The sequence below is a fragment of the Chelonia mydas genome, chromosome 4 (assembly GCF_015237465.2).
Source record: "Chelonia mydas isolate rCheMyd1 chromosome 4, rCheMyd1.pri.v2, whole genome shotgun sequence".
In the NCBI taxonomy this organism is placed as follows: Eukaryota; Metazoa; Chordata; order Testudines; family Cheloniidae; genus Chelonia; species Chelonia mydas.
In genome coordinates, this window is record NC_057852.1 from 30,118,526 (window position 1) to 30,143,373 (window position 24,848).

The following is a 24,848-nucleotide window of genomic DNA, read 5'->3' on the forward strand; positions in this document are numbered from 1 at the left end:
CCCATGCTATAGTGCACTTCAAAAATGACAACACTTTGGAAATGGGTAAGTGCCACAGCCAGAGAATGAATACCCTTCCTTACCTCTGGAATTAGCTGGAAAATAGCATTGGAAAAGAGGGTCCCAATGGCCAAGCCCACAAAATAGGTTAAAATCTTGGGGAAATATGGCTTCTTCAAGAGAGGAGTTAAAACAAATCCAAGGAGTGATGCCAGGTTAATGATACTCACGGAAAGGAACCCAAACCCCCAAACTGTGAATGAGAGCACAGCAGAAATATCAAGTGTTTTAATATCATATACAATGTATTTTTAACAGATGAATTGACATGAGTATAAAAAAAACTGTTCACAAATCATTTTTGACCTGCAGTTGATGTTAGAACTTACAAGTACAGAAATCAAAAAAATGCATCCGATGAAGTGAGCTGTAGCTCACGAAAGCTTATGCTCAAATAAATTTGTTAGTCTCTAAGGTGCCACAAGTACTCCTTTTCTTTTTGAAAAAGTACAGTGTAACTTTAAAGGAGCTGACCTGAACCCACAAAAACAAGAAAACCAAAACGCTGGAACTGATTAGTTCCGGTCTGGAACCAGTCACATCAAGGATTGAAAACACACTGGGGTCTGAAGTCCAGGATTTGGTGGGTCAGATTGTCAGCTGATACAAATCAGCTTACTCTGAAGTAAATAGAGAATCTAGCCCTGCTATATTTAATCTGGGACTAATGCTTTAAAAGCTAAACCAGAGGCCAGTATAGTCATGACATAAGAATAAGACTATCTTGTTAGCCACTATGGCTACATTTGAATATAATTTGCCATTGGAGAGCTGAGAAGCAGCCAGAACACTTGTAGTTCACGTCTTCACAGATCTCTAGGGTTGGAGGGCTGCACCGCTTGACTCTTTTTATCCCCTAATCCTTTCCCTTTGAAGGAAAGATTTGTAAAATCCCCAGTAGTGGCTCCCTTCCCTCCCTTGTAGCTCCCTTCTTCCCTTGACTCTCCCAAGTACCTCTATGGGGGGGATACAGTAAGCTTCTCTAAAATGGCTTCTGCCTGTCAAGTCCTACCTGGAAGTAGTATCTAAATATCTCAGAATGGAGCAAATGTATGAACATTTGTATCTCTCTCTCCTACCCACCACAGACAGAGAATGGAACAGGACCATGAGGGAGAGTGGGGTAGACAATTTTTTTTTTTTTTAATTTCTTGTGAGTAACCATGTCTCTGTGTTAGATGCCATTCTCTGTGGACATCCAATGTTGTAATAATGAAATAAATCAAGGAAGGTGCAGATTCTCAGCTGGGGTTAATCAGTATTATTTGTTTAAATTAACGAGCTATGCTAATTTACACCATCTTGGGAATCTGGCCCTGAAAGTACTAAATATTTATAATTTACAAAAATAATCTTGTGCTAAGTCCTTGTATAATGGGAGCAAGTTTTAGTGAACAGCATATTTGCACAGAGAAGGTTTAAACTACTCCTAAAATAGGTTTAATCAAATACTAACATCTTGTCTGTGTGTGAAGCACTCTGGCCCTATAAACCCATGCCATAAGAATACACCCACACAAGGGAAATTTACATGGAAAACACCATGTGGTTCATGGTGTGAAGCTTTCAATGCATTATTCCCTCCTGAAAGGCAATTTGACTTACAGAATGGAAGAAATCTGTGAATCTTTGAGGAATTCATGCAGAGAGCCAGCCCGTCTCTTTTCCTCTACAACAGCACAGGACTCTTATGGCCATGAGCTAACACCCCTGAGCAACAGGAGATAGTTCCTCATTTAGCGGCTGTCTCTACAGTATGAGTCTCTGGCCTGATGCCAGTCCTGAAACCCACTGAGGTCTCTAACATGCAGTGTTTGTGTGGAGAGGCATCTGTGCATTCAGAAAGAAGTGAGATATTTTCAGGTGGACTCCGCTCCCTCCCATCAGCTATTTTGTGGGAAGGGATTTTTCTGGCAGAGATTCTGCTTCTCTGACACCCTCAGTGCTATGTAGCTGAATGCTAATGGGGCTCTCTAAGCAGAAGTGCAACAACTCACATGAAAATGAATAGGTGAAAAGCCAGACAAATCTCAGACGTTCTGTATCAGTGAGAAAGTGGCACTAGCAGGTGGAAAAGAAGATGGATCATTAGTGACAGACAGAGAGAACGTCAAATAGTTCAGAAAGTAGTACTAGACTCCTGAATAATGCAAAAATTGTGTATGAGTCAAATGAGAAGAGCCTCTTCTTTTAAAGAGAGATAAGGGTAGAATCAGGCTTGGAAAAGCTCGGTCCCATGCACCATGAGCATAATTTCAGGTGACAAAATGCAATGCCATGAATGTTCCAGAATCTGCATTGTAGATTTTGTTATAAGCAATATGAAATTGTCAAGATTGAGGTTTATTGTCCAGGAGTATCAAAAAGTTTTGCCTGTACACCAACTTGCCTCTTACCTCACCTTTAAAGAAATTCTGTGGTACAACCACAATCAGTTTTCCATATAAACTGCTAATTCTACCGTAAAATCATCCACAAACAATAATCACAGTCAACATTATGTTGGAACATATGAGAGCAGCAGGATAATCCAGAAAACTGTACAGTATAAAAATTGCTTTAAGCTCCTCTTTGCATTGCTGGAGTGGTGCAAAGATGACTTAGCATAGGCCAGGGGTCAGCAACCTTCGGCACGCAGCCCATCAGGGTAATCCACTGGGACATACTGGCCGCCGCTTCCCACAGCTCCCATTGGCCGGGAACAGTGAACCACGGCCACTGGGAGCTTTAGGGGGCTGTGCCTGCGGACGGTCAACGTAAACAAAATGTCTCGCAGCCCGCCAGCAGATTACTCTGAGAGGCCGTGTGCCCAAGGTTGCCTGATTTTTTTCTCTTACATGACAACAAACATACGGAGTAGGGCTGTCAAACTATCAAATAAATTTATCGCAATTAATCGCAGTTTAAATTGCACCATTAAACAATAACCGAAAACCGATTTAAATTTATTATAAATATTTTGGGTGTTTTTCTACATTTTCAAACATACTGATTTCAATTACAATACAGAATAAAAAATGTACAGTGCTCCCTTTATATTATTTTTTTATTACAAATATTTGCACTGTAAAAAAGATAGTCCAATCTACAAGTCAAAGCATGAAAGGGCATATGAACTTTGAGCATATGTGACACGTAAATACCTTGCAATGCCGGCTACAACAGTGCCATGCGAACACCTGTTCTCACTTTCAGGTGACATTGCAAATAAGAAGTGGGCAGCATTATCTCCCATAAATGTAAACAAACTTGTTTGTCTTAGCGACTGGCTGAACAAGAAGTAGGACTGAGTGGACGTGCAGGCTCTGAAGTTTTACATTGTTTTGGTTTTGAGTACAACTATGTAAAAAAAAAATTCTACATTTGTAAGTTGCACTTCCACCGTAAAAAGATTGTACTACTGTACTTGTATGAAGTGAATTGAAAAATACTATTTCTTTTATCTTTTTTACAGTGCAAATATTTGTAATCAAAAGTAATAATATAAAGTCAGCAGTGTCCACTTTGTATTCTGTTTTGTAATTTAAATCAATTTTTGAAAATGTAGAGAAACATCCAAAATATTTATAATAAATTTAAATCGGGATTCTGTTAACAGTGCAATTAAAACTGTGATTAATCGCGATTAATATTTTGAATTGATTTAATTTGTTTTGAGTTAATCGCTTGAGTTAACTGTGATTAATGGTCAGTCCTAATACAGAGCCAAATCCCTCACTGCAGTGGAGTTGCACCAGGCTGAATTTAGTTTACTTTGCCTGGTGGTGTCAGTGTCCGGATTTTCATATGGAAAGGAATGTACACGATGTTATGAGAGGAAAGTGAAACCTTGTGCAAACAATTTAAAAGCCTAAATCAATATTAACGAAAGCTTTGATTTTTATCTGTACTAAAAATAAACAAAAACATTTGGGTTCTGTAGTTACCACAATCCATACAACTTTTGCTTTTACCATTTAGAATCATCACAAAACTGTGCCTTTTAATTTTGTATATTGTCTACTCTTTATTATCCTGTGCACTGCAAATATTTTAAAGCAGATTTTAAAAAAATTAATTAAACCTATTTTCAGGTCTCAAAGAAACTGGGTCACTAACACTAAAACTGGATACAATCAAGACACATTAAATTAGGACAAACATTTTAAAATTATGATTGTTTTTAATTTAATACTATCCATTTTGACAGCAAAAAACAGGATACATATTAATATCTACAAGTCAATGTAGAAAGACAGCAGAAAAACTGAGGTCAGAAAATATGGTAAGAAAATTAGGTTAATGCCAGATTGCTAGAAATGTGCTGACTGTGGAAGATTCTCTAGTAAGAATGATTATGCATTCATAATAGCACTCGCACTCTCTCAGAATAACAGAATATACTGGTGTATACAATGTTGTTGTTAAAAGAAAAGGAGTACTTGTGGCACCTTAGAGACTAACCAATTTATTTGAGCATAAGCTTCCGTGAGCTATAGCTCACTTCATCGGATGCATTCAGTGGAAAATACAGTGGGGAGATTTATATACATAGAGAACATGAAACAATGGGTGTTACCATACACACTGTACCAAGAGTGATTACTTAAGGTGAGCTATTACCAGCAGGAGAGCGGGGGTGGGGGTGGGGAGGGAAAACCTTTTGTAGTGATAATCAAGGTGGGTCATTTCCAGCAGTTGACAAGAATGTCTGAGGAACAGTGGGGGTGGGGGGTGGGGAATAAACATGGGGAAATAGTTTTACTTTGTGTAATGACCCATCCACTCCCAGTCTCTATTCAAGCCTAAGTTAATTGTATCCAGTTTGCAAATTAATTCCAATTCAGCAGTCTCTCGCTGGAGTCTGTTTTTGACGTTTTTTTGTTGAAGAATTGCAACTTTTAGGTCTGTAATCGAGTGACCAAAGAGACTGAAGTGTTCTCCAGCTGGTTTTTGAATGTTATAATTCTTGACGTCTGATTTGTGTCCATTTATGCTTTTACGTAGAGACTGTCCAGTTTGACCAATGTACATGGCAGAGGAGCATTGCTGGCACATGATGGCATATATCACAGTTGGAGAACACTTCAATCTCTTTGGTCACTCGATTACAGACCTGAAAGTGGCAATTCTTCAACAAAAAAACTTCAAAAACAGACTCCAACGAGAGACTGCTGAATTGGAATTAATTTGAAAACTGGATACAATTAACTTAGGCTTGAATAGAGACTGGGAGTGGATGGGTCATTACACAAAGTAAAACTATTTCCCCATGTTTATTCCCCACCCCCACCCCTCACTGTTTCTCAGACGTTCTTGTCAACTGCTGGAAATGGCCCACCTTGATTATCACTACAAAAGAGTTTTTCCTCCCCACCCCCACCCTCCACCCCCGCTCTCCTGCTGGTAATAGCTCACCTTAAGTAATCACTCTTGGTACAGTGTGTATGGTAACACCCATTGTTTCATGTTCTCCATGTATATAAATCTCCCCATTGTATTTTCCACTGAATGCGTCCGATGAAGTGAACTGTAGCTCACGAAAGCTTATGCTCAAATAAATTTGTTAGTCTCTAAGGTGCCACAAGTACTCCTTTTCTTTTTGCGAATGCAGACTAACACGGCTGCTACTCTGAATGTTGTTGTTGTGGCTGTGTTGGTCCCAGGGTATTAGAGAGAAGGTGGGCGAGGTAATATTTTTTTGCACTAACCTCTGTTGGTGAGATGGTCCCTTGAAATGCGTTAATTATTTATGCTAGACAGTCTGTTCCACTTTGTATTTAGCTGTGACACTCGGAGTTAGTTTCCCAGAGGAAGAGCTCAAAATCTTGTCTCTTTCAAAAACAGAAGTTTGTCCAATAAAAGCTATTACCTCACCTACCTTTTCTCTAGAATTTAACGAGATGGGGGATGACCTTTTTTTAATTCTGGGCCCACATTTCTATGGCCTAAATCCTTTGATACTGGAATGAAGTATTTTTTTATTATTTTATTTATTTGATATCTTATGTCTGCTCTGCTCAAACAAGGTGAGCGTTCAATGGATAGTTAATTGTTTTTTGTTAGGAAACTTAATACAGGAGACCAAATTACATCCATCACTGATTTAATAAAAGCAGCATGAACATAAGAAATACTGCCAACCCCAAAGATTCATGAGAAGCTGAAAAAACCATAAGATTTAAAAAAAAAAAAAAAACTTAGGTGTTTTTATTGGCTTTTTGTTATCTGGATGTTTAGGGTTCACTTGGGTAACATTTTCAAGTTTTTCTCTACAACCATGAGAGCTAGAAACTTATGAAAGAGGGAGGGAGAGAGAGAGAGAGAGAGAGAGAGAGAGAGAGAGAGAGAGAAAGAAAGAAAAAGAAAAGCTGAGTTTCCTCACATAATTACCTGATACCAAGAACTGGTGCTTCAAGAAGAATACCAGTTACTACAAAACTCATGATAAAATTGCAAGATTTAGCAACACTGCTGAAAATATTTTGTTTTCACTGTATTTTACAGAGCCATATATGTAAAAGTATATTTATTACTAGAACTTGATCCAGTTTAAACTATCTTTGGCCTTTTATGCTACTCAAGCCCTGGAAAATTGCCAGTTCCGGTTTTATACTATCACAGGCCATCCTATATAGAGGAAGTCAGTCTGTCAGGAGAGCTCCCAAACAAACAGCCCTACAGCACCAAACTTCAGCATTCTGTGGAAAGCAAACGTGGAGAATTCACACAATAATCTCTCCCCCATGCGCTAACTCCCAATTCTCAGGTCCTTCAACACTTCAATTATAGTAACAGTGTATGAGTTGTTCTGACTCTGTCCTGTGTGATTGTGGCTGGCAGCCTGGATAGGATTAGGCCTTTTTCCAGTCACCATTTTTTAAATTTTCTGTAGGCCTGGCTCCCTCCATGGCTAACCAATGTATTGCTGAAGTCAGTCAAGGAGAGAAGTTTATGCCATTTGTAAGCTGCAACCTTCTCTTTGGCATTATGGGAGATAAAGGGCAGCAGCTAGAATATCCTGAGCTCCCTGCCTGAAAACATGATCCAACCAGTCAGCGAGAGCAGTGATTCTCAAGCTTTTTTCATTTGCGTTCCCCTAAAAATTTTCAAATGCTGGTGGGGACCCCTTTGGAAATCTTAGCCATACTTTGCGGCCTCCCAGGGGTCTGCGGACCACAGGCTAAGAACCACTGAGCTAGGGAAGACAGCAACAAAAATCTTAGGACCTTAGCTCTTTTATACTTCGCCACCTGACTTTAGTAAGTTAAGAAGGGACTCTTCTCCCTCAAACAAGCAGATTCTAGGAATGTATTTAATGGACACTCTGCATATCTAAAAAGGCAAATGGTTATCTGTGGTTATCAGCTGGTGCAGAGTGTGCAGATCTGCTCTGAAGAAGCAATGGAGCGGGCTGCATATGATGCTTTATGTTTGCCTTGGACAGGCAGAATGCCTCAGAGCATCACCAGTTGGCTGCTGCAGGTCTGCAGCTCTCCCCACATTACTCCTCAAAGAGGCAAGAACATGATTTTGCCCATAGTGTATTATCAAATAGCTTTATGTGCAGTACTATTTATTAAGCCTACAACCCACATGGAAAATAGATATGTGTTACATGCTGCCTTTTAGCATTTTCTGTTTCTGAAGCAGCATTTTTATTCTTAGTAATTACTGAGTTACAAATTTTGTAATGAATTTTGGAATTTAAAAAATATTTGGGCTTCTAAAATGTTCTGTATTTCAGGCCCCTGCAATACAGGGTAGGGCAGGAGGCCCCTGAAGATTTTCTGTAGTTCTCATGGGGCAGGCTGCCTCTCTTATCTTGTCACTGGACACTGTTGATGAGTTGGCAGAGTCAAAAAAAAAAAAAAAAAAAAAAAAAGGAGCGAGATGGTCACAACAGCATAGGAGGTCAATTATGGGTCAAACTTTAAATGTACAGGCTACTTAACCCACACAGAAAAATAATATACTTCCTCTACTCTCTGTCTAGATACTTATTTGGCCCTTATCAGGATATCGGAGATCCTACTGTGTATGGCATATAGTTTTTATTAATAAGTATTATTATTAAATAATGCAGTTCAGTAACATTGTCTAACAGTCAGAAAGAGAGGCAACATTTTCCAAGTACAGAAAAAAGCCTGTCCTCAGGCTCTGACAAATAGAAAATCCAGTATAACTTTGACTAAATATTTACCTCTACCTCTGCCCTTGGTCACGGTAGGAGAAAAAATTATTTGGTTATTATTTCACTATTTTATGTATATTATTTTGTTGAATTATTCTTTGCTCCATTTTTGTGTATGTTTATTATTATTTATATTATGGTAGCACCTTGAAGACCTGACCAGGGCCCCATTATGCTCGTTGTAGTACGAAAAATATCACAAAGAAAGTTGCAGCCTCACAGTGCTCACAATCAAGGATTATAAGATGCAATGGGTTTACTTTTTAAGTAAGTGTTAAAATAATTAAAATCCTTTCCATATGAAAAATTAAACTTAGTTATAATGCAATTAACAAAACAAGTCATGGCAAATGGAGATTGTGGATTTAATGAATTCCTAAGCAGCATTAGTCAATGTTCATTTTATTTATTTTCTGTTATAGCACCCCTACAAAGCACCTGTAATTCAGAATTACATATATTTAATAGTATATATTAACAACATTAATAGATACTGTTATGGGCCTATTGATAAACACTATCATTGGCCTGATCCAGCGTTCCTTGCACGCTCAGAGCCCCCACTGAGCTCACTGGATGTTTTGGGTATGCGAGGAATGCCAGATCAGACTTGATATGGGGTTTACAAAAGAACGGCTGATAAAAAAAACTGATGAATTTCAGGAAAAACCAATATGCAGAATTTTGTGCAAAAGGTAATGAAAAACTGAAAATGGGTAAAGTTCTGCAAAAGTAAATGTTCTTTCTAAAGCAATTAGTTTTCGGTGTAGACAGATGAGCAGGGGTTAAGGGGGCACAAAAAAAACCCATTGCATTATTGTTCATTATTTCATGCAGTAAGAAAAATAAATGAAAAGAGTAAGATGAAAGTCAGCAACAGAACCCAAAGGAACACTGTCAGTGTGAGCCATAGGTATAAAAAAAAAAAATAGAAAAGTGATCAAATATATTCACAAAGGTAGAAAGAAGAGACTGAAATCTAGCAAAGACTTATGGAAAAGTCTTTTTGAATTCTCCCACCATGAAATTTGCAAGTTCTTCTGCACAGAAGCTCCTACCATGGTTTAATAGACAGCATTGAATAATAGCAGCTTTTAAGACGGCGAGCCACAGCAGTCTGAATGGCCAGAATTGAACTCATTTGGTTAGTTCACATGATTTTAAGAAGAGAAGTAAAGGAAAGGTTCTCCCTTAAAGGGCCACTCAAATGGAAACATCTCATAAAATGGGCAGCATTCTATTGGGTAAGAGTAATGGCTGTTACACCCAATGGTAACAGAGTTACAAAATAAGAAATAGAACAAGAACAAAAAAGTTGGGACTCTTCTACCCTGTCTTTTAAACGTAGAAACGAACAGTAATAAGATCCATATACCAGGGTTAGCTAAAAGCGTGGCCCAGGGGCCAAATAAAACTCGCATTGTTATATGTCCCTCATAATTGACCTCAGGTTTAATATGGAGGCATGGCACACAGAATCTGCTACTCTCAGCATGAAATGCTCCATCTTGATCCAAGATGACCAGCATGCATGTTGGGACATGCAGCTTCCTACATTAAGGCTGCTATCAGTTCTACCTCATATAAATTATGTCCAGACTTGGGACTCCTGGAAAGTTGTCAGTGTGGACCTCATCTAAGCAAAGTATGGACACTTTGTAAACTCTTTCAAACTTGGGTGCCTACATCTGCACTTAAGCACCAAAATAAGTGGCCTGATTTTACGAGGTCACAAGAGTAACGGGAATTGTTGGTGATCAGCACCACTGAAAAATAGAAAATTCATTTAGATGCTTTAATATGGATTTAGGCTCCCAACTTTAAAAGGATTGACCTTTGTTGGTTTGGTTTTTTGTTTCAACTCACAAGCAATCTGAGCCAAAGAAAGAAACTAACAATGAGCTCTGTGGTTAATAGCATACCTGCCTCTGCCTTGGACTCATAAATTATGACGATTTTATTGGGAAAACCCTCTCATTCTAAATTCTGTTTATTAAATAGCTACTAATACCATCAAAATTACCATTAGCAGTGATATTAGCGTTCAGCACAGCACAAAAGCCTACAAGAACAACAAATTACTGCCTAGCACTACACATTCTTTTGCACGAACACCATGTTAATGCCTAGGACTAGTTGTAAGTTCATTGGTTGCTTAAGAGAAGATGGAATTTTCTTCCCCCACACACACATCTATGTTGCCCCCGAACTGTCTTCAAATCCCCTCATTGGCTATAGAAGTGCAACATAGGAGCTGCCACAGAAACTACTGTGAAAACGTTCTGGCTTCTCTCTCTATTACTGTTGTTTGTTATTTTTAAGAGATTAAAAGTGTGCTAGGTGCCTCACAAAACAGGATATAGGCTCTCACCCTGAAGACCTTACAGTCTGAATTCAACAATGAGGGTTATCAACAGACACAAAAGGAGGAGGAAGGGAAGAGGAAAGATAAGGATAACACGAAGATCACACCCTTACTCAGTAAGACATTTACACATCTCGGCCTCAATTCTGCAGACACTGAGAGCCTGCTTTTCAAAACTACTGAGCACCAAGAGCTCCTGCTCACTGATGTAGAATTGCAGGTGCTCAGCCCTTTTTAAAGAGAGGCCCTTAAGTATTCTGGAAAAAATCACATTGATTTTGCTATGTCAGGATCAGGGGCCACAGTTGATTCCCTTAAGATAGCTGGTTTTGCACTTATTTTCCTTCCCCCTTGCATTTCTATGTATTATAATTATTAATTTCAGAATCAGAAAAAGAGGGATTTAAGAACAGGTTTGAGGAGACGTTCCATGCACAGTGGGAAGCATGGAAGAAGGGACAAAAGCAGGAATGGGAAAGGGACAGATACGGAAAATTTCCCTGGGCAGGATACCCACTGACTCCCCCAGAATAACTTTGTTTCCCTGACCGCTATCTGCAAATGACAATTCAAATTTACGACTCCTGTAAATCTTAATGGTAGCTGCCCATCTAAAATGCAACACATTAATATTCACCCCTGTAAAGTACAATTTCTCCCTGCAATCACCAAGGCCATCTTCTGTTTCAGAGAGTAATTATAAGTGAAATGGCTCTTATGCTTCCGTGCATAAACCACCCTCTAACAGAGATGATTAGAAAGAAACTTCCCTCTATGTGCAGGTTATTTCATAACTGCCTACGGGAGGATTTCTTGCAATTTCCTCTGAATGTATCCATAAATTAAGTGGAAACAAATGGACACAATTCATCTCAGCAAGTCCTACTCCTGTTCCATTATGAATGAAAGGATATTATCTACCTTCTGAAGAAGACGGTTTAGATTTGTTCTTGTGCTTTGACGAATTATCACAAGGGTGAAAAATCAGCTGTTGTAAGACAGCTGGACATATTGCAGAGAAGCTGGAATTTGTTATCTGGCTGTTGTTCGGCAATCCATGAAGTGAAAAGATGTCCTCAGCAGACATGCACTGAAAAAAAAAAAAAAAGATTATTAAGCTGACATGAAATTAAGAGGTGACAGATGAGAGAAATAACTGCTACACTAAAAACACTAGTGTTATGCAGTGAAAATACAGGGCAGGATTTTCCAAGTAGCATACTTTGCACATTCCGAATTTGTGCATGAAAACACCATGATTGAAAATCCCTCCCAGAATTCATTGGCCAAGTCACCAAAGTGATTTGGGAACATAATTCACATTATCATAGAATCATAGAATCATAGAATATCAGGGTTGGAAGGGACCCCAGAAGGTCATCTAGTCCAACCCCCTGCTCAAAGCAGGACCAAGTCCCAGTTATATCATCCCAGCCAGGGCTTTGTCAAGCCTGACCTTAAAAACCTGTAAGGAAGGAGATTCTACCACCTCCCTAGGTAACGCATTCCAGTGTTTCACCACCCTCTTAGTGAAAAAGTTTTTCCTAATATCCAATCTAAACCTCCCCCATTGCAACTTGAGACCATTACTCCTCGTTCTGTCATCTGCTACCATTGAGAACAGTCTAGAGCCATCCTCTTTGGAACCCCCTTTCAGGTAGTTGAAAGCAGCTATCAAATCCCCCCTCATTCTTCTCTTCTGCAGACTAAACAATCCCAGCTCCCTCAGCCTCTCCTCATAAGTCATGTGCTCTAGACCCCTAATCATTTTTGTTGCCCTTCGCTGGACTCTTTCCAATTTATCCACATCCTTCTTGTAGTGTGGGGCCCAAAACTGGACACAGTACTCCAGATGAGGCCTCACCAGTGTCGAATAGAGGGGAACGATCACGTCCCTCGATCTACTCGCTATGCCCCTACTTATACATCCCAAAATGCCATTGGCCTTCTTGGCAACAAGGGCACACTGCTGACTCATATCCAGCTTCTCGTCCACTGTCACCCCTAGGTCCTTTTCCGCAGAACTGCTGCCTAGCCATTCGGTCCCTAGTCTGTAGCGGTGCATTGGGTTCTTCCGTCCTAAGTGCAGGACCCTGCACTTATCCTTATTGAACCTCATCAGATTTCTTTTGGCCCAATCCTCCAATTTGTCTAGGTCCTTCTGTATCCTATCCCTCCCCTCCAGCGTATCTACCACTCCTCCCAGTTTAGTATCATCCGCAAATTTGCTGAGAGTGCAATCCACACCATCCTCCAGATCATTTATGAAGATATTGAACAAAACCGGCCCCAGGACCGACCCCTGGGGCACTCCACTTGACACCGGCTGCCAACTAGACATGGAGCCATTGATCACTACCCGTTGAGCCCGACAATCTAGCCAGCTTTCTACCCACCTTATAGTGCATTCATCCAGCCCATACTTCCTTAACTTGCTGACAAGAATGCTGTGGGAGACCGTGTCAAAAGCTTTGCTAAAGTCAAGAAACAATACATCCACTGCTTTCCCTTCATCCACAGAACCAGTAATCTCATCATAAAAGGCGATTAGATTAGTCAGGCATGACCTTCCCTTGGTGAATCCATGCTGACTGTTCCTGATCACTTTCCTCTCCTCTAAGTGCTTCAGGATTGATTCTTTGAGGACCTGCTCCATGATTTTTCCAGGGACTGAGGTGAGGCTGACTGGCCTGTAGTTCCCAGGATCCTCCTTCTTCCCTTTTTTAAAGATGGGCACTACATTAGCCTTTTTCCAGTCATCCGGGACTTCCCCCGTTCGCCACGAGTTTTCAAAGATAATGGCCAAGGGCTCTGCAATCACAGCCGCCAATTCCTTCAGCACTCTCGGATGCAATTCGTCCGGCCCCATGGACTTGTGCACGTCCAGCTTTTCTAAATAGTCCCTAACCACCTCTATCTCTACAGAGGGCTGGCCATCTCTTCCCCATTTTGTGATGCCCAGCGCAGCAGTCTGGGAGCTGACCTTGTTAGTGAAAACAGAGGCAAAAAAAGCATTGAGTACATTAGCTTTTTCCACATCCTCTGTCACTAGGTTGCCTCCCTCATTCAGTAAGGGGCCCACACTTTCCTTGGCTTTCTTCTTGTTGCCAACATACCTGAAGAAACCCTTCTTGTTACTCTTGACATCTCTTGCTAGCTGCAGCTCCAGGTGCGATTTGGCCCTCCTGATATCTTTCCTACATGCCCGAGCAATATTTTTATACTCTTCCCTGGTCATATGTCCAACCTTCCACTTCTTGTAAGCTTCTTTTTTATGTTTAAGATCCGCTAGGATTTCACCATTAAGCCAAGCTGGTCGCCTGCCATATTTACTATTCTTTCGACTCATCGGGATGGTTTGTCCCTGTAACCTCAACAGGGATTCCTTGAAATACAGCCAGCTCTCCTGGACTCCCTTCCCCTTCATGTTAGTCCCCCAGGGGATCCTGGCCATCTGTTCCCTGAGGGAGTCGAAGTCTGCTTTCCTGAAGTCCAGGGTCCGTATCCTGCTGCTTACCTTCCTTCCCTGCGTCAGGATCCTGAACTCAACCAACTCATGGTCACTGCCTCCCAGATTCCCATCCACTTTTGCTTCCCCCACTAATTCTACCCGGTTTGTGAGCAGCAGGTCAAGAAAAGCGCCCCCCCTAGTTGGCTCCCCTAGCACTTGCACCAGGAAATTGTCCCCTACGCTTTCCAAAAACTTCCTGGATTGTCTATGCACCGCTGTATTGCTCTCCCAGCAGATATCAGGAAAATTAAAGTCACCCATGAGAATCAGGGCATGCGATCTAGTAGCTTCCGTGAGTTGCCGGAAGAAAGCCTCATCCACCTCATCCCCCTGGTCCGGTGGTCTATAGCAGACTCCCACCACTACATCACTCTTGTTGCACACACTTCTAAACTTAATCCAGAGACACTCAGGTTTTTCCACAGTTTCGTACCGGAGCTCTGAGCAGTCATACTGCTCCCTTACATACATTATAAATCAATGGAACTTGTTTCTAATTAACTTAGGTGCTTTTGAAAATCTTGGCTTCTGTGTATTTATGACCAGTTAGCTCATAGCTTAAAATAACATTGAAAACACTGACTCACAGTATATAAAACTAGTCTAACAACTAAATAATTAAATCTAAAAATATTTAGGATACCATTAAAATCTCAATGACAAAATATCAACAAATGATAGTTACTGCAGCAACTGTTATTCACGTAAATAAATATTTCAACCACATGCTGTTTTATTGAATCATAGAATCATAGAATATCAGGGTTGGAAGGGACCTCAGGAGGTCATCTAGTCCAACCCCCTGCTCAAAGCAGGACCAATCCCCAACTAAATCATCCCAGCCAGGACCTTAAAAACTTCTAAGGAAGGAGATTCCACCACCTCCCTAGGTAACGTTGAGCCTGACAATCTAGCCAACTTTCTATCCACCTTATAGTCCATTCATCCAGCCCATACTTCTTTAACTTGCTGGCAAGAATATTGTGGGAGACCGTGTCAAAAGCTTTGCTAAAGTCAAGGAATAACACGTCCACTGCTTTCCCCTCATCCACAGAGCCAGTTATCTCGTCGTAGAAGGCAATTAGATTAGTCAGGCATGACTTGCCCTTGGTGAATCCATGCTGACTGTTCCTGATCACTGTCCTCTCCTCTAAGTGCTTCAGAATTGATTCCTTGAGGACCTGCTCCATGATTTTTCCAGGGACTGAGGTGAGGCTGACTGGCCTGTAGTTCCCAGGATCCTCCTTCTTCCCTTTTTAAAAGATGGGCACTACATTAGCCTTTTTCCAGTCGTCCAGGACTTCCCCCGATCGCCATGAGTTTTCAGAGATAATGGCCAATGACTCTGCGATCACATCCGCCAACTCCTTTAGCACTCTCGGATGCAGCGCATCCGGCCCCATGGACTTGTGCTCGTCCAGCTTTTCTAAATAGTCCCGAACCACTTCTTTCTTCACAGAGGGCTGGTCACCTCCTCCCCATGCTGTGCTGCCCAGTGCAGTAGTCTGGGAGCTGACCTTGTTCGTGAAGACAGAGGCAAAAAAAGCATTGAGTACATTAGCTTTTTCCACATCCTCTGTCACTAGGTTGCCTCCCTCATTCAGTAAGGGGCCCACACTTCCCTTGACTTTCTTCTTGTTGCTAACATACCTGAAGAAACCCTTCTTATTACTCTTCACATCTCTTGCTAGCTGCAACTCCAGGTGTGATTTGGCCTTCCTGATTTCACTCCTGCATGCCCGAGCAATATTTTTGTACTCTTCCCTGGTCATTTGTCCAATCTTCCACTTCTTGTAAGCTTCTTTTTTGTGTTTAAGCTTTGCAAGGATTTCACTGTGAAGCCAAGCTGGTCGCCTGCCATATTTACTATTCTTTCTACACATCGGGATGGTTTGTCCCTGTAACCTTAATAAGGATTCTTTAAAATACAGCCAGCTCTCCTGGACTCCTTTCCCCCTCATGTTATTCTCCCAGGGAATCCTGCCCATCAGTTCCCTGAGGGAGTCAAAGTCTGCTTTTCTGAAGTCCAGGGTCCACATTCCGCTGCTCTCCTTTCTTCCCTGTGTCAGGATCCTGAACTCGACCATTTCATGGTCACTGCCTCCCAGGTTCCCATCCACTTTTGCTTCCCCTACTAATTCTTCCCGGTTTGTGAGCAGCAGGTCAAGAAGAGCTCTGCCCCTAGTTGGTTCCTCCAGCACTTGCACCAGGAAATTGTCCCCTACACTTTCCAAAAACTTCCTGGATTGTCTGTGCACCGCTGTATTGCTCTCCCAGCAGTATCAGCGTGATTGAAGTCTCCCATGAGAACCAGGGCCTGCGATCTAGTAACTTCCGTGAGTTGCCGGAAGAAAGCCTCGTCCACCTCATCTCCCTGGTCCAGTGGTCTATAGCAGACTCCCACCACGACGTCACCCTTGTTGCTCACACTTCTAAACTTAATCCAGAGACTCTCAGGTTTTTCTGCAGTTTCATACTTGAGCTCTGAGCAGTCATACTGCTCCCTTACATACACAATGCAACTCCCGCACCTTTTCTGCCCTGCCTGTCCTTCCTGAACAGTTTATTGGTCTCAATAAACTTGAATTAGACTGTCCTAAGTGGTCCTACTGTATGTTGTATCCAATGGTTTTTATCCATTTCATATCATTGACTGTTACAGAACAAATCAGAATACATTTACTTTAAAAAAAAAATTCCATTAAGACAAGTACCTTTAGCCTCTTAGCTTAGGACAAGCCAGTAGCTCCTGTGCTAGCAAACATATATTTTACTTTAGTATGTCAGGCCAGGAATTCTTTTCAACGTACAGCTAATAGACAGAAATCTTGATTTAAGTTGCACAGATGTGTAATGAATTGTTTGACAGTACACAAATAATTTATAATTTCTTTTTATTCACACATTTTTCTATCATGACCAATACCTGAAGGAGTTCTTCACTTGAGTATACAGATGAAACAAAAAGTTTTCACATACCAACGACGAGTCCTGAGACAACAGGTGAAGTTAAGTGTTCTTTCTATACAAGACACTGCATAATAGTCAACCTAGAATGTCTCAGTGTTGGAGGCTTAGGGGCATTTTAGGAAATATAAATTAAGGACCATTCCCCTACTCCTGTCAGATAATTTTGTTTAATTCTCTGCTCAAACCACGACAACTACAGAATGAAATAATGACATATAAGTGCAAAGTAGTAGTATTATTTATTACAGTAGAACCTCAGAATTATGAACATCAGAGTTACGAACTGACCAGTCGACCACACACCTCATTTGGAACCAGAAGTACACAATCAGGCAGCAGCAGAGACAAAACGAAAAAAAAAGCAAATACTGTACTGTGTTAAATGTAAACTCTTAAAAAAATAAAGCATTTTTCTTCTGCATAAGTCAATGTTCACTTGTAAACTTTTGAAAGAACAACCATAACATTTTGTTCAGAGTTACAAACATTTCAGAATTACAAACAACCTCCATTCCCGAGGTGTTCGTAACTCTGAAGTTCTACTGTAATTAGAAATAATTCAAGCAGGAACATCATAAATAAAATGCAATAATTTTGAAAACATGAAAGAATTTATCAAGGATTCCAAATCCTTCTTGCTGAGCAAACGTCTTAGCCCTACTGACATTCCATAAGTCATTAAAAAGATGTCGTAGCCTTATCAATGGACTGAAGATCTCTCTCCACTATTGAAAATAACGACAATGTAACGCCCAAGTCTTGAAGATGGGATCAAAAGAATACCATTTAAAGAAATTGTAAGTCAGGGGTGGAGGTATCTGTCAACAAACATTTACACCTACTAATCAAAACTTTTCTTTTCTTCATATTCGGGTTCAAATAATTATGTGAAGGTTGCTTTTTAAGATTAAGCTAGACCTTATATATGTTTCATACCTGAATTCTAAACTACACTACAAATGTACTTATCAGTAATATATAGCTTTTTATTATGCTTCAGTTATATATTCTTTGGACATCACTTTTTGTATGTCTGCATTTAAGAGATTTAGACAAGAGGCAATATTTCCATATCTATTGAACTGGACTTTCTGAAAAAGCCTGTACCCGATGAGAAGCATGTTACTGAAGACTCTGTCTATACTAACAGATTTATTTGGGCATAAGCTTTTGTGGGTAAAAATCCCCACTTCTTCAGATGCACGGAATGAAAATTACAGATACAGGCATAAATATACTGGCACATGAAGAGAAGGGAGTTACCTTACAAGTGGAGGGCCAGTGCTGACAAGGCCAATTCAGTCCGGGTGGATGTAGTCCACTCCCAATAATTGATGATGAGGTGTCAATACCAAGAGAAGGAAAATTGCTTTTGTAGTGAGCCAGCAACTCCCAGTCCCTAATCAATCCCAAATTGATGGTGTTAAGTTTGCAAATGAACTGTAGCTCTGCAGTTTCTCTTTGAAGTCTGCTTTTGAATTTTTTTTGTTGAAGAATGGCTACTTTTAAAGCTGTTATTGAGTGTCCAGGGAGACTGAAGTGTTCTGTTGGCTTTTGTATGTTACCATTCCTGATGTCTGATTTGTGTCCATTTATTCTTTTACGTAGAGACTGTCCAGTTTGGCCAATGTACGTGGCAGAGGGGCATTGCTGGCACATGATGGTATATATCACATTAGTAGATGTGCAGGTGAACGAGCCCCTGATGGTTTGGGTCCTCTGATGGTGTCGCTAGAATAGATATGGGGACAGAGTAGGCTACGAGGTTTGTTACAGGGATTGGTTCCTGAGTTAGTGTTTCTGTGGTGTGGTGTGTAGTTGCTGGTGAGTATTTGCTTCAGGTTGGGAGGCTGTCTGACCTCTGATTGAATTGGCCTTGTCAACACTGGTTCTCCACTTGTAAGGTAACTCCCTTCTCTTCATGTGCCAGTATATTTATGCCTGTATCTGTAATTTTCACTCCATGCATCTGCAGAAGTCGGGATTTTTACCCACGAAAGCTTATGCCCAAATAAATCTGTTAGTCTTTAAGGTGTAACTGGACTCCTTGTTGTTTTTGTGGATACAGACTAACATGGCTACCTCTCCGCTATCTGTCTATACTATTGCTGAACCTATGCTAGCAATGACAGGATTTGTCCCAGAGTGGTACATGATAACCAAGCCATGCTACACACTATTCTGGGTAGCCTGCCATATGATTTTATAAAATCTCAAAGTGAGTCAGAATGGGGTGGAATACTATTCCAGCACTCCTCTGGCAGCCCCAGAGGCTTCTGCATAATTTACCATTTCTTGTGTTTAAAAATTAAGGCCAACTTTTTTTAAAGTGTCTACTGATTTTGGGTGTCTTAGTTGCCGAGTACTGAAAATCCTTTGGCCTAATTTTCAGAGGCACTGAGCACCCACAACTCCAACTAATGTAGCTGATGTGCACACCCAGCACCTCTGAAAATCAAGTTCTTTCAAACTGAGCAGCCAAGAGCAAGGACTGAAATGAAAGTTACAGCTGAGCTAACAATCAAAATTTTCATTCTTCAGGAAATTCTGATATTTTGAAATTTTGTTTCCATTCCAAATAGGGATAAAAAGTCAGTATATTGACATTTTTCACAAGACAAAAGTTCCAAATCAACTTTTTTAAATGTTGAAACATAATGACATTCCTGAAGCAAAGTGTTTTGTTGAGGTTTGTTGAACCAAATCAAAAATGTTTCTTTTCAACTCAGTTCAACATTAATGAGAGCAGGTTAATAATTTTCCATTGAAGTGAATTTTAAAGTCTCTATGTGTGTATTCTTTAGGGCATATGTCTCTCTTAGAGGATGACCCTTCCGTGACTTTCCCACATACCCACTTTGAAATTAAAGCAGTTACTTCTGGGCCGTTATAAAGTACTGTAAGCAGGAAGCCTACACCTGTGTATTAAACTTGAATAAATATGTTCCTGTTTTACCTAATCCTGGATCTGCAATGTGTCTGTTTTTCTGCGAACACAAAGAGACACCTTTGAGGGGGAAAATGGCCTAAGCTTCTAGCCTTTTTGATTGCAAAGAGAACATTTCATATGTGAACCAAATGTAGTGTTGGCTTTCTGAATCTGCTGTCAGACAGGCTGAAACAAGAGCTCTAAAGAGAGCTGCCCCCATTCACTTCCATAGGCTGTTAGCTCTGAAGACTAAGGGCATGGCTACACTGGAAACTGCAAAGCGCTGTCGCGGGAGCACTCCCGCACCAGCGCTTTGAAGTGTGAGTGGGATCGCATGCGAGCACTGGGAGAGAGCTCTCCCAGCGCTCCTGGTACTCCACCTCCACGAGGGGATTAGCTCCGAGTGCTGGGAGCACAGCTCCCAGTGCTGGGAGCCTGTTTACACTAGCACTTTAAAGCGGTCTGACTTGCTGCGCTCAGGGGGGTGCTTTTTCACACCCCTGAGCCAGCAAGTTAGAGCACTATGAAATGTAAGTGTAGCCAAGCCCTAATAACGGAACATCCCCAGGGGCACCACTTTGGGGGTTGGGGGGCTTCTTCCCCTGCCCCCTGAGTTTCATACTAGAAGTTTGCTCGCGGCACACATCCTAGCCCCAGATGAAGCTCTTAACTGCAGCATAGCCTGAGTGTGGAATGTGAGTTCTTCAGAGGAGAGGCACTGCTCCCAGCTTATGCCCCTGGGGCAGGGAGTCAATATTTTGTTTATAAACAGAGGCAGGGTGATTTAGATAAAGAAGGGCTGGTAATTAAAATGGATGAGCCTGAAAAACAGGAATCCGTCTGTGGGGGCTGGGGAGATTGAAGACAGAATGTAGGGGACTCAGAACAAATACAGCCAAGGTTACATTCAGAAAAGAACAGGAGTCCTTGTGGCACCTTAGAGACTAACAAATTTATTAGAACATAAGCTTTCGTGGGCTACAGCCCACTTCATCGGATGCATAGAATGGAACATATAGTAAGAAGATATATATATATATATACATACAGAGAAGGTGGAAGTTGCCATACAAACTGTAAGAGGCTAATTAATTAAGATGAGCTATTATCAGCAGGAGAGGGGGGAAAAAAAAAGTTTTGTAGTGATAATCAAAATGGTCCATTTAGACAGTTGATAAGAAGATGTGAGGATACTTAACATACTCTGCCAGTTGCCATCCAGTGGTTCTTCAGTCACACATGCAATCAGCACACTTTGGACAAATGCCTGAGCTGTCAAGCATAAGTATATATGTGCGATGACACTTGACAACAGGCTTCTGTAGACTGGTGTGAGACAACTGAATTCACATATACTCGGGGGGTGGGGGGGGGAGGTCTATTGGATTGGAAGAACCATTATACAAAGAACAGATACTGGTAACTACTCAGACAAAAAAATACACTCTGAAGTAGGTCCAGAATTTTCTCATCTGAATCAAATACAGAACCCAACTTATGCAACATGGCTTCCTCTTACTAAAATGGACTTTCACCAAACAGAATGTAGAGGCAACACAAGTCTTTCCAGCTAGGCTTCAAGGAGTTATGATAGACTCCTGCACTTGTATATTTTAAAAAGGGACAACACAAATTTTTTCCCCAGTACATAGTACCATGTGACTGCAGAGGGAAAGGCTGGAGGACTGGGGAATCCAGGCCTTCTTTTTTCTTTTTTAAAGAAAAATACTTTCACAACCATAACCAAAACTGCATATTTATATTCAGTGCACTTAACGGGAAACATTTACATTTTCTTCCTTTAAAAATATACTGAGCATACTGGTACAGTGTTCAACTTGTGACATTTGAAATAGGTTGGGAGAAGTGAAGACCTTGGGCCCAATTCTATCCCTCTTACGATGAGTACTACCTTGTTTTCAATTAGGCTAATTGCAGAGTGAGCATCTACTCAACATGAGCAAGGATGGCAGAACTGTGCCCTTTATAAACTGCAGCCTTTATAAGGAGATATAGGAAGTATACACCTGGGGCTTTTTAAATTTTTATACACACACACTTAATGCAGTCAAGTACATACAATAAGCAAAAGATCTGATCTTCGGAAGTATATTTATAAGTCATCCCTGGCAGGGATGGCTCAACTGTATCCAGAGAGGGGTTATACTCCAGAGACAGTAAAGTTATTCTAACCCAACCTTCAACTTGGTGGCAGTTTTATAACAAGAGGGCTGTCAAGAACCCCAAGATACCCCTTCACCACCTCAATTAAACATACTATTCTGAGACATTAACCGTGAAAGTTTATAGAAAATTGAAACTAAGGTGACTTTAAAGGCAATACTGAGTCTAAGGAGGAAAAGATCTGAATTGTGTATAGCTGGACTTAGAGGGAAAAAAAAGTTATTTTCACAGATCACTACATATATCCCTATGGCATCAAGCCAGAATATTAACAGATTTATTATTTGATGTAAACAAACAGTTAAGTTGCATCCTGTAATAAGAAAAGATATGAAGAATTCTGAAAAAGGATCTCTACACAGTGGATCTTTTAAAATCAAGTAATTTTTTTTTCACATGACAACTTCACTGTAGGCCAAATCCTGAGGTTCTGCTTACTCAGCTTGGTAGGGTTTGACCCTAAAAATACCCATTGACTTGTCTGTTGCACCGCTGCTATTATCCAGGAAACTTTCCTGCTTCAGGACTGAGTAAGAAACCTCAGGATTTGATCCTATATACAGAATATCACAACTTGCATACAGAAATTCAGTGATAATAGTCAAGGTTTCAGTCCTTCACTATAAACAGTTTCACTTTAATCTGGTTCCACCATATGAATACTTTTTGTAAGTACACTGCACGAAGTAAATGTCATATAGACCCAAGGTCTGTTGCACTGTCTACCCCCACACCCAGGCAGAGGATATAACCAGACAATGCCTGGGAAAATACAGCTGCAATGGGCTTCAGACAAATAAAACTTAATGTCACCTACTATGGAAGAACTTGTGGCAATTAGTTTGCAAGATGTAGCTATACCGGTTGATTTTAAGGGTCTGTTTTTATTAACTTATTACAAAAATTAAAAAGAAAAATAAAATATTTTCCAAATTAAATGGACCCTTTTGCATGGCATCTTATGCACGCCTGTGATATGTAACATGTACACTTTGTGGATACTTCTCTATTAACTGATCACAAAGCAATCCATCTAGACACTTACATCAGTATTTCGACCTTTCTCTGTACTTATATCTGTATCTTACTCACCTGTCTTTCAGCACTTAGCTAGACATCTGTACCATCTGCCACGCATGGTTAAAACTTTCTTGCCTTGAATTCCCCTAACCAGAAGAACTGCATCGTTATGCTGGTGACAGAACCAAGATTTGGCTGGTGGTTTATTTTATTTCCACCTGACTGTTTGAGGTTATGTACCTGCCTGTGTGTCCCCGCACAGAAATAAAACGGGTGGGAAACCAGCGGCGGGTGCCAGCGGCTCCATCAGCCCCGCACAGCTCATCTGCGTGAATTCTCACGGTGCCTATTTCCGGCCTCCCCGTCACCACGGTGCCTAGGCTCCCGCAGAAGCAAACCTGAGCTCTCCGCAGCGCCTGGGGCCAGGCTGGACTCGGAGGGCGGCAGCAGCAGGGTTTGCTCCCGCCCGGCGGTGCCGGGGGTGGCAGGAGGAGAAGTCCCGCGGGCGCGCAGTACCTCGTTATGGTGCAGGTGGTGCTGTCCCGGCGGCGCTGCCCCCGGCTCCCCCGCGGCTCCCAGCCTCTGCAGCAGGTGGGTGAGCTGGGCGGCCGAGAGGCTGCGGTTCTCCCCGAACAGGCTCAGCACGTCCTCCGCGAAGCCGCCCACGGGGCCGCCCGGCTGCGGGGCCCGCGCACCCGCGGCCAGCGGGCTGAAGGCCGCGGCAGCTGCCAGCGCCAGGGCCGCCACCGCCCCCCGGGGCATCTCGGCCCCGCCTGGCGCTCCCCCTGCGAGCGCGGAGAGCTGCTCGCCGACACCCTCGCGGCGGCCGCCTCCGCCGCGACTCGGCCCCCGGCGGGAGGCGGGCAGGGGCCGGCTGCGGCCGCGGGGTGGAAGACGAGGTGCTGCAGCCCCGCAGCTCCTCAGCGCGCCTGACAAGAGAGCACAAGAGACGGGGAGATGAGTCAGCGCGGAGCGAGCGCGCAGCCCGGGGCAGCCTGCGCCGAGCATCCCCTCTTCCTCCCCTCCCCCCCACCCCCGGCCATTGCCCCAGCGGGCACCCCCCTGCCCCCCACCCCCGGACTGTGCCTCTCGCCCAAAGGAGCCAGACCCGGGCGAGGCGCCGCTGCAAACCCCGCGGGAGCGCGCGGCGTCCTGGAAGCCGCTTCCCCCCAAAACGCTCTGAGGAGGAATATTTTTAGCCGCCTTCAAAAACTCGCTCCCCACCACCACCACCGCTCCCCTCCGCCTTGCATTCCGTCTGTCACACACACTGTGTGCCCCCCCCCCAGTCACTCATCCCGCCTCCCACACCGCCCTCACCGGCTCTCTCTGCCTCCTTTACAGCCCTGCCTCTGCCCAGATAAAGGCTCCAGGAGGGGCATGTGTTGCAATTCCACCGCCCCGCACGGGTTCCTCCTCTGGCCCTGGCCCTGGCCCAGGGGTGAAAGACCCGTGGTGCAGCCCAACAGCTTTGGCCTCTTGTCTCCCCCAGCCAGAGAGCCGCCTACGTGAGCTGGGTTAGAGAATAACTCCTGTTCTTTCCATAGCCGCCCCACAGACTACCTAGCAACGTGTGGCTGTCTGCTCAGGTATCCGGGCAGAATTCCTCTGGGCGCTGTCCCCTGGCTCCCTTGAC

General features: G+C 42.3%; 1 protein-coding gene across 4 annotated transcripts in view; it reads right to left on the reverse strand.

The window, feature by feature from the left end:
- Window positions 1-24,617, reverse strand: part of SLC39A8 (solute carrier family 39 member 8) — a 38,208-nt gene extending 13,591 nt beyond the window's left edge. For 2 of the 4 annotated variants that reach the window (XR_005225095.2, XM_037896969.2), the window contains exons 1-4: window positions 24,437-24,493; window positions 23,729-24,141; window positions 11,520-11,688; window positions 84-253 (exon numbers count right to left, since the gene is read on the reverse strand). Coding sequence is in view for 3 of the 4 variants with exons in the window: in XM_037896969.2 (XP_037752897.1) it covers window positions 84-253; window positions 11,520-11,688; window positions 23,729-23,974 (585 nt within the window). In the remaining variant the exon portion in view is untranslated. The other 2 variants (XM_037896968.2, XM_037896970.2) reach the window with 2 other exon arrangements.
- Window positions 24,618-24,848: the final 231 nt, after the last annotated feature.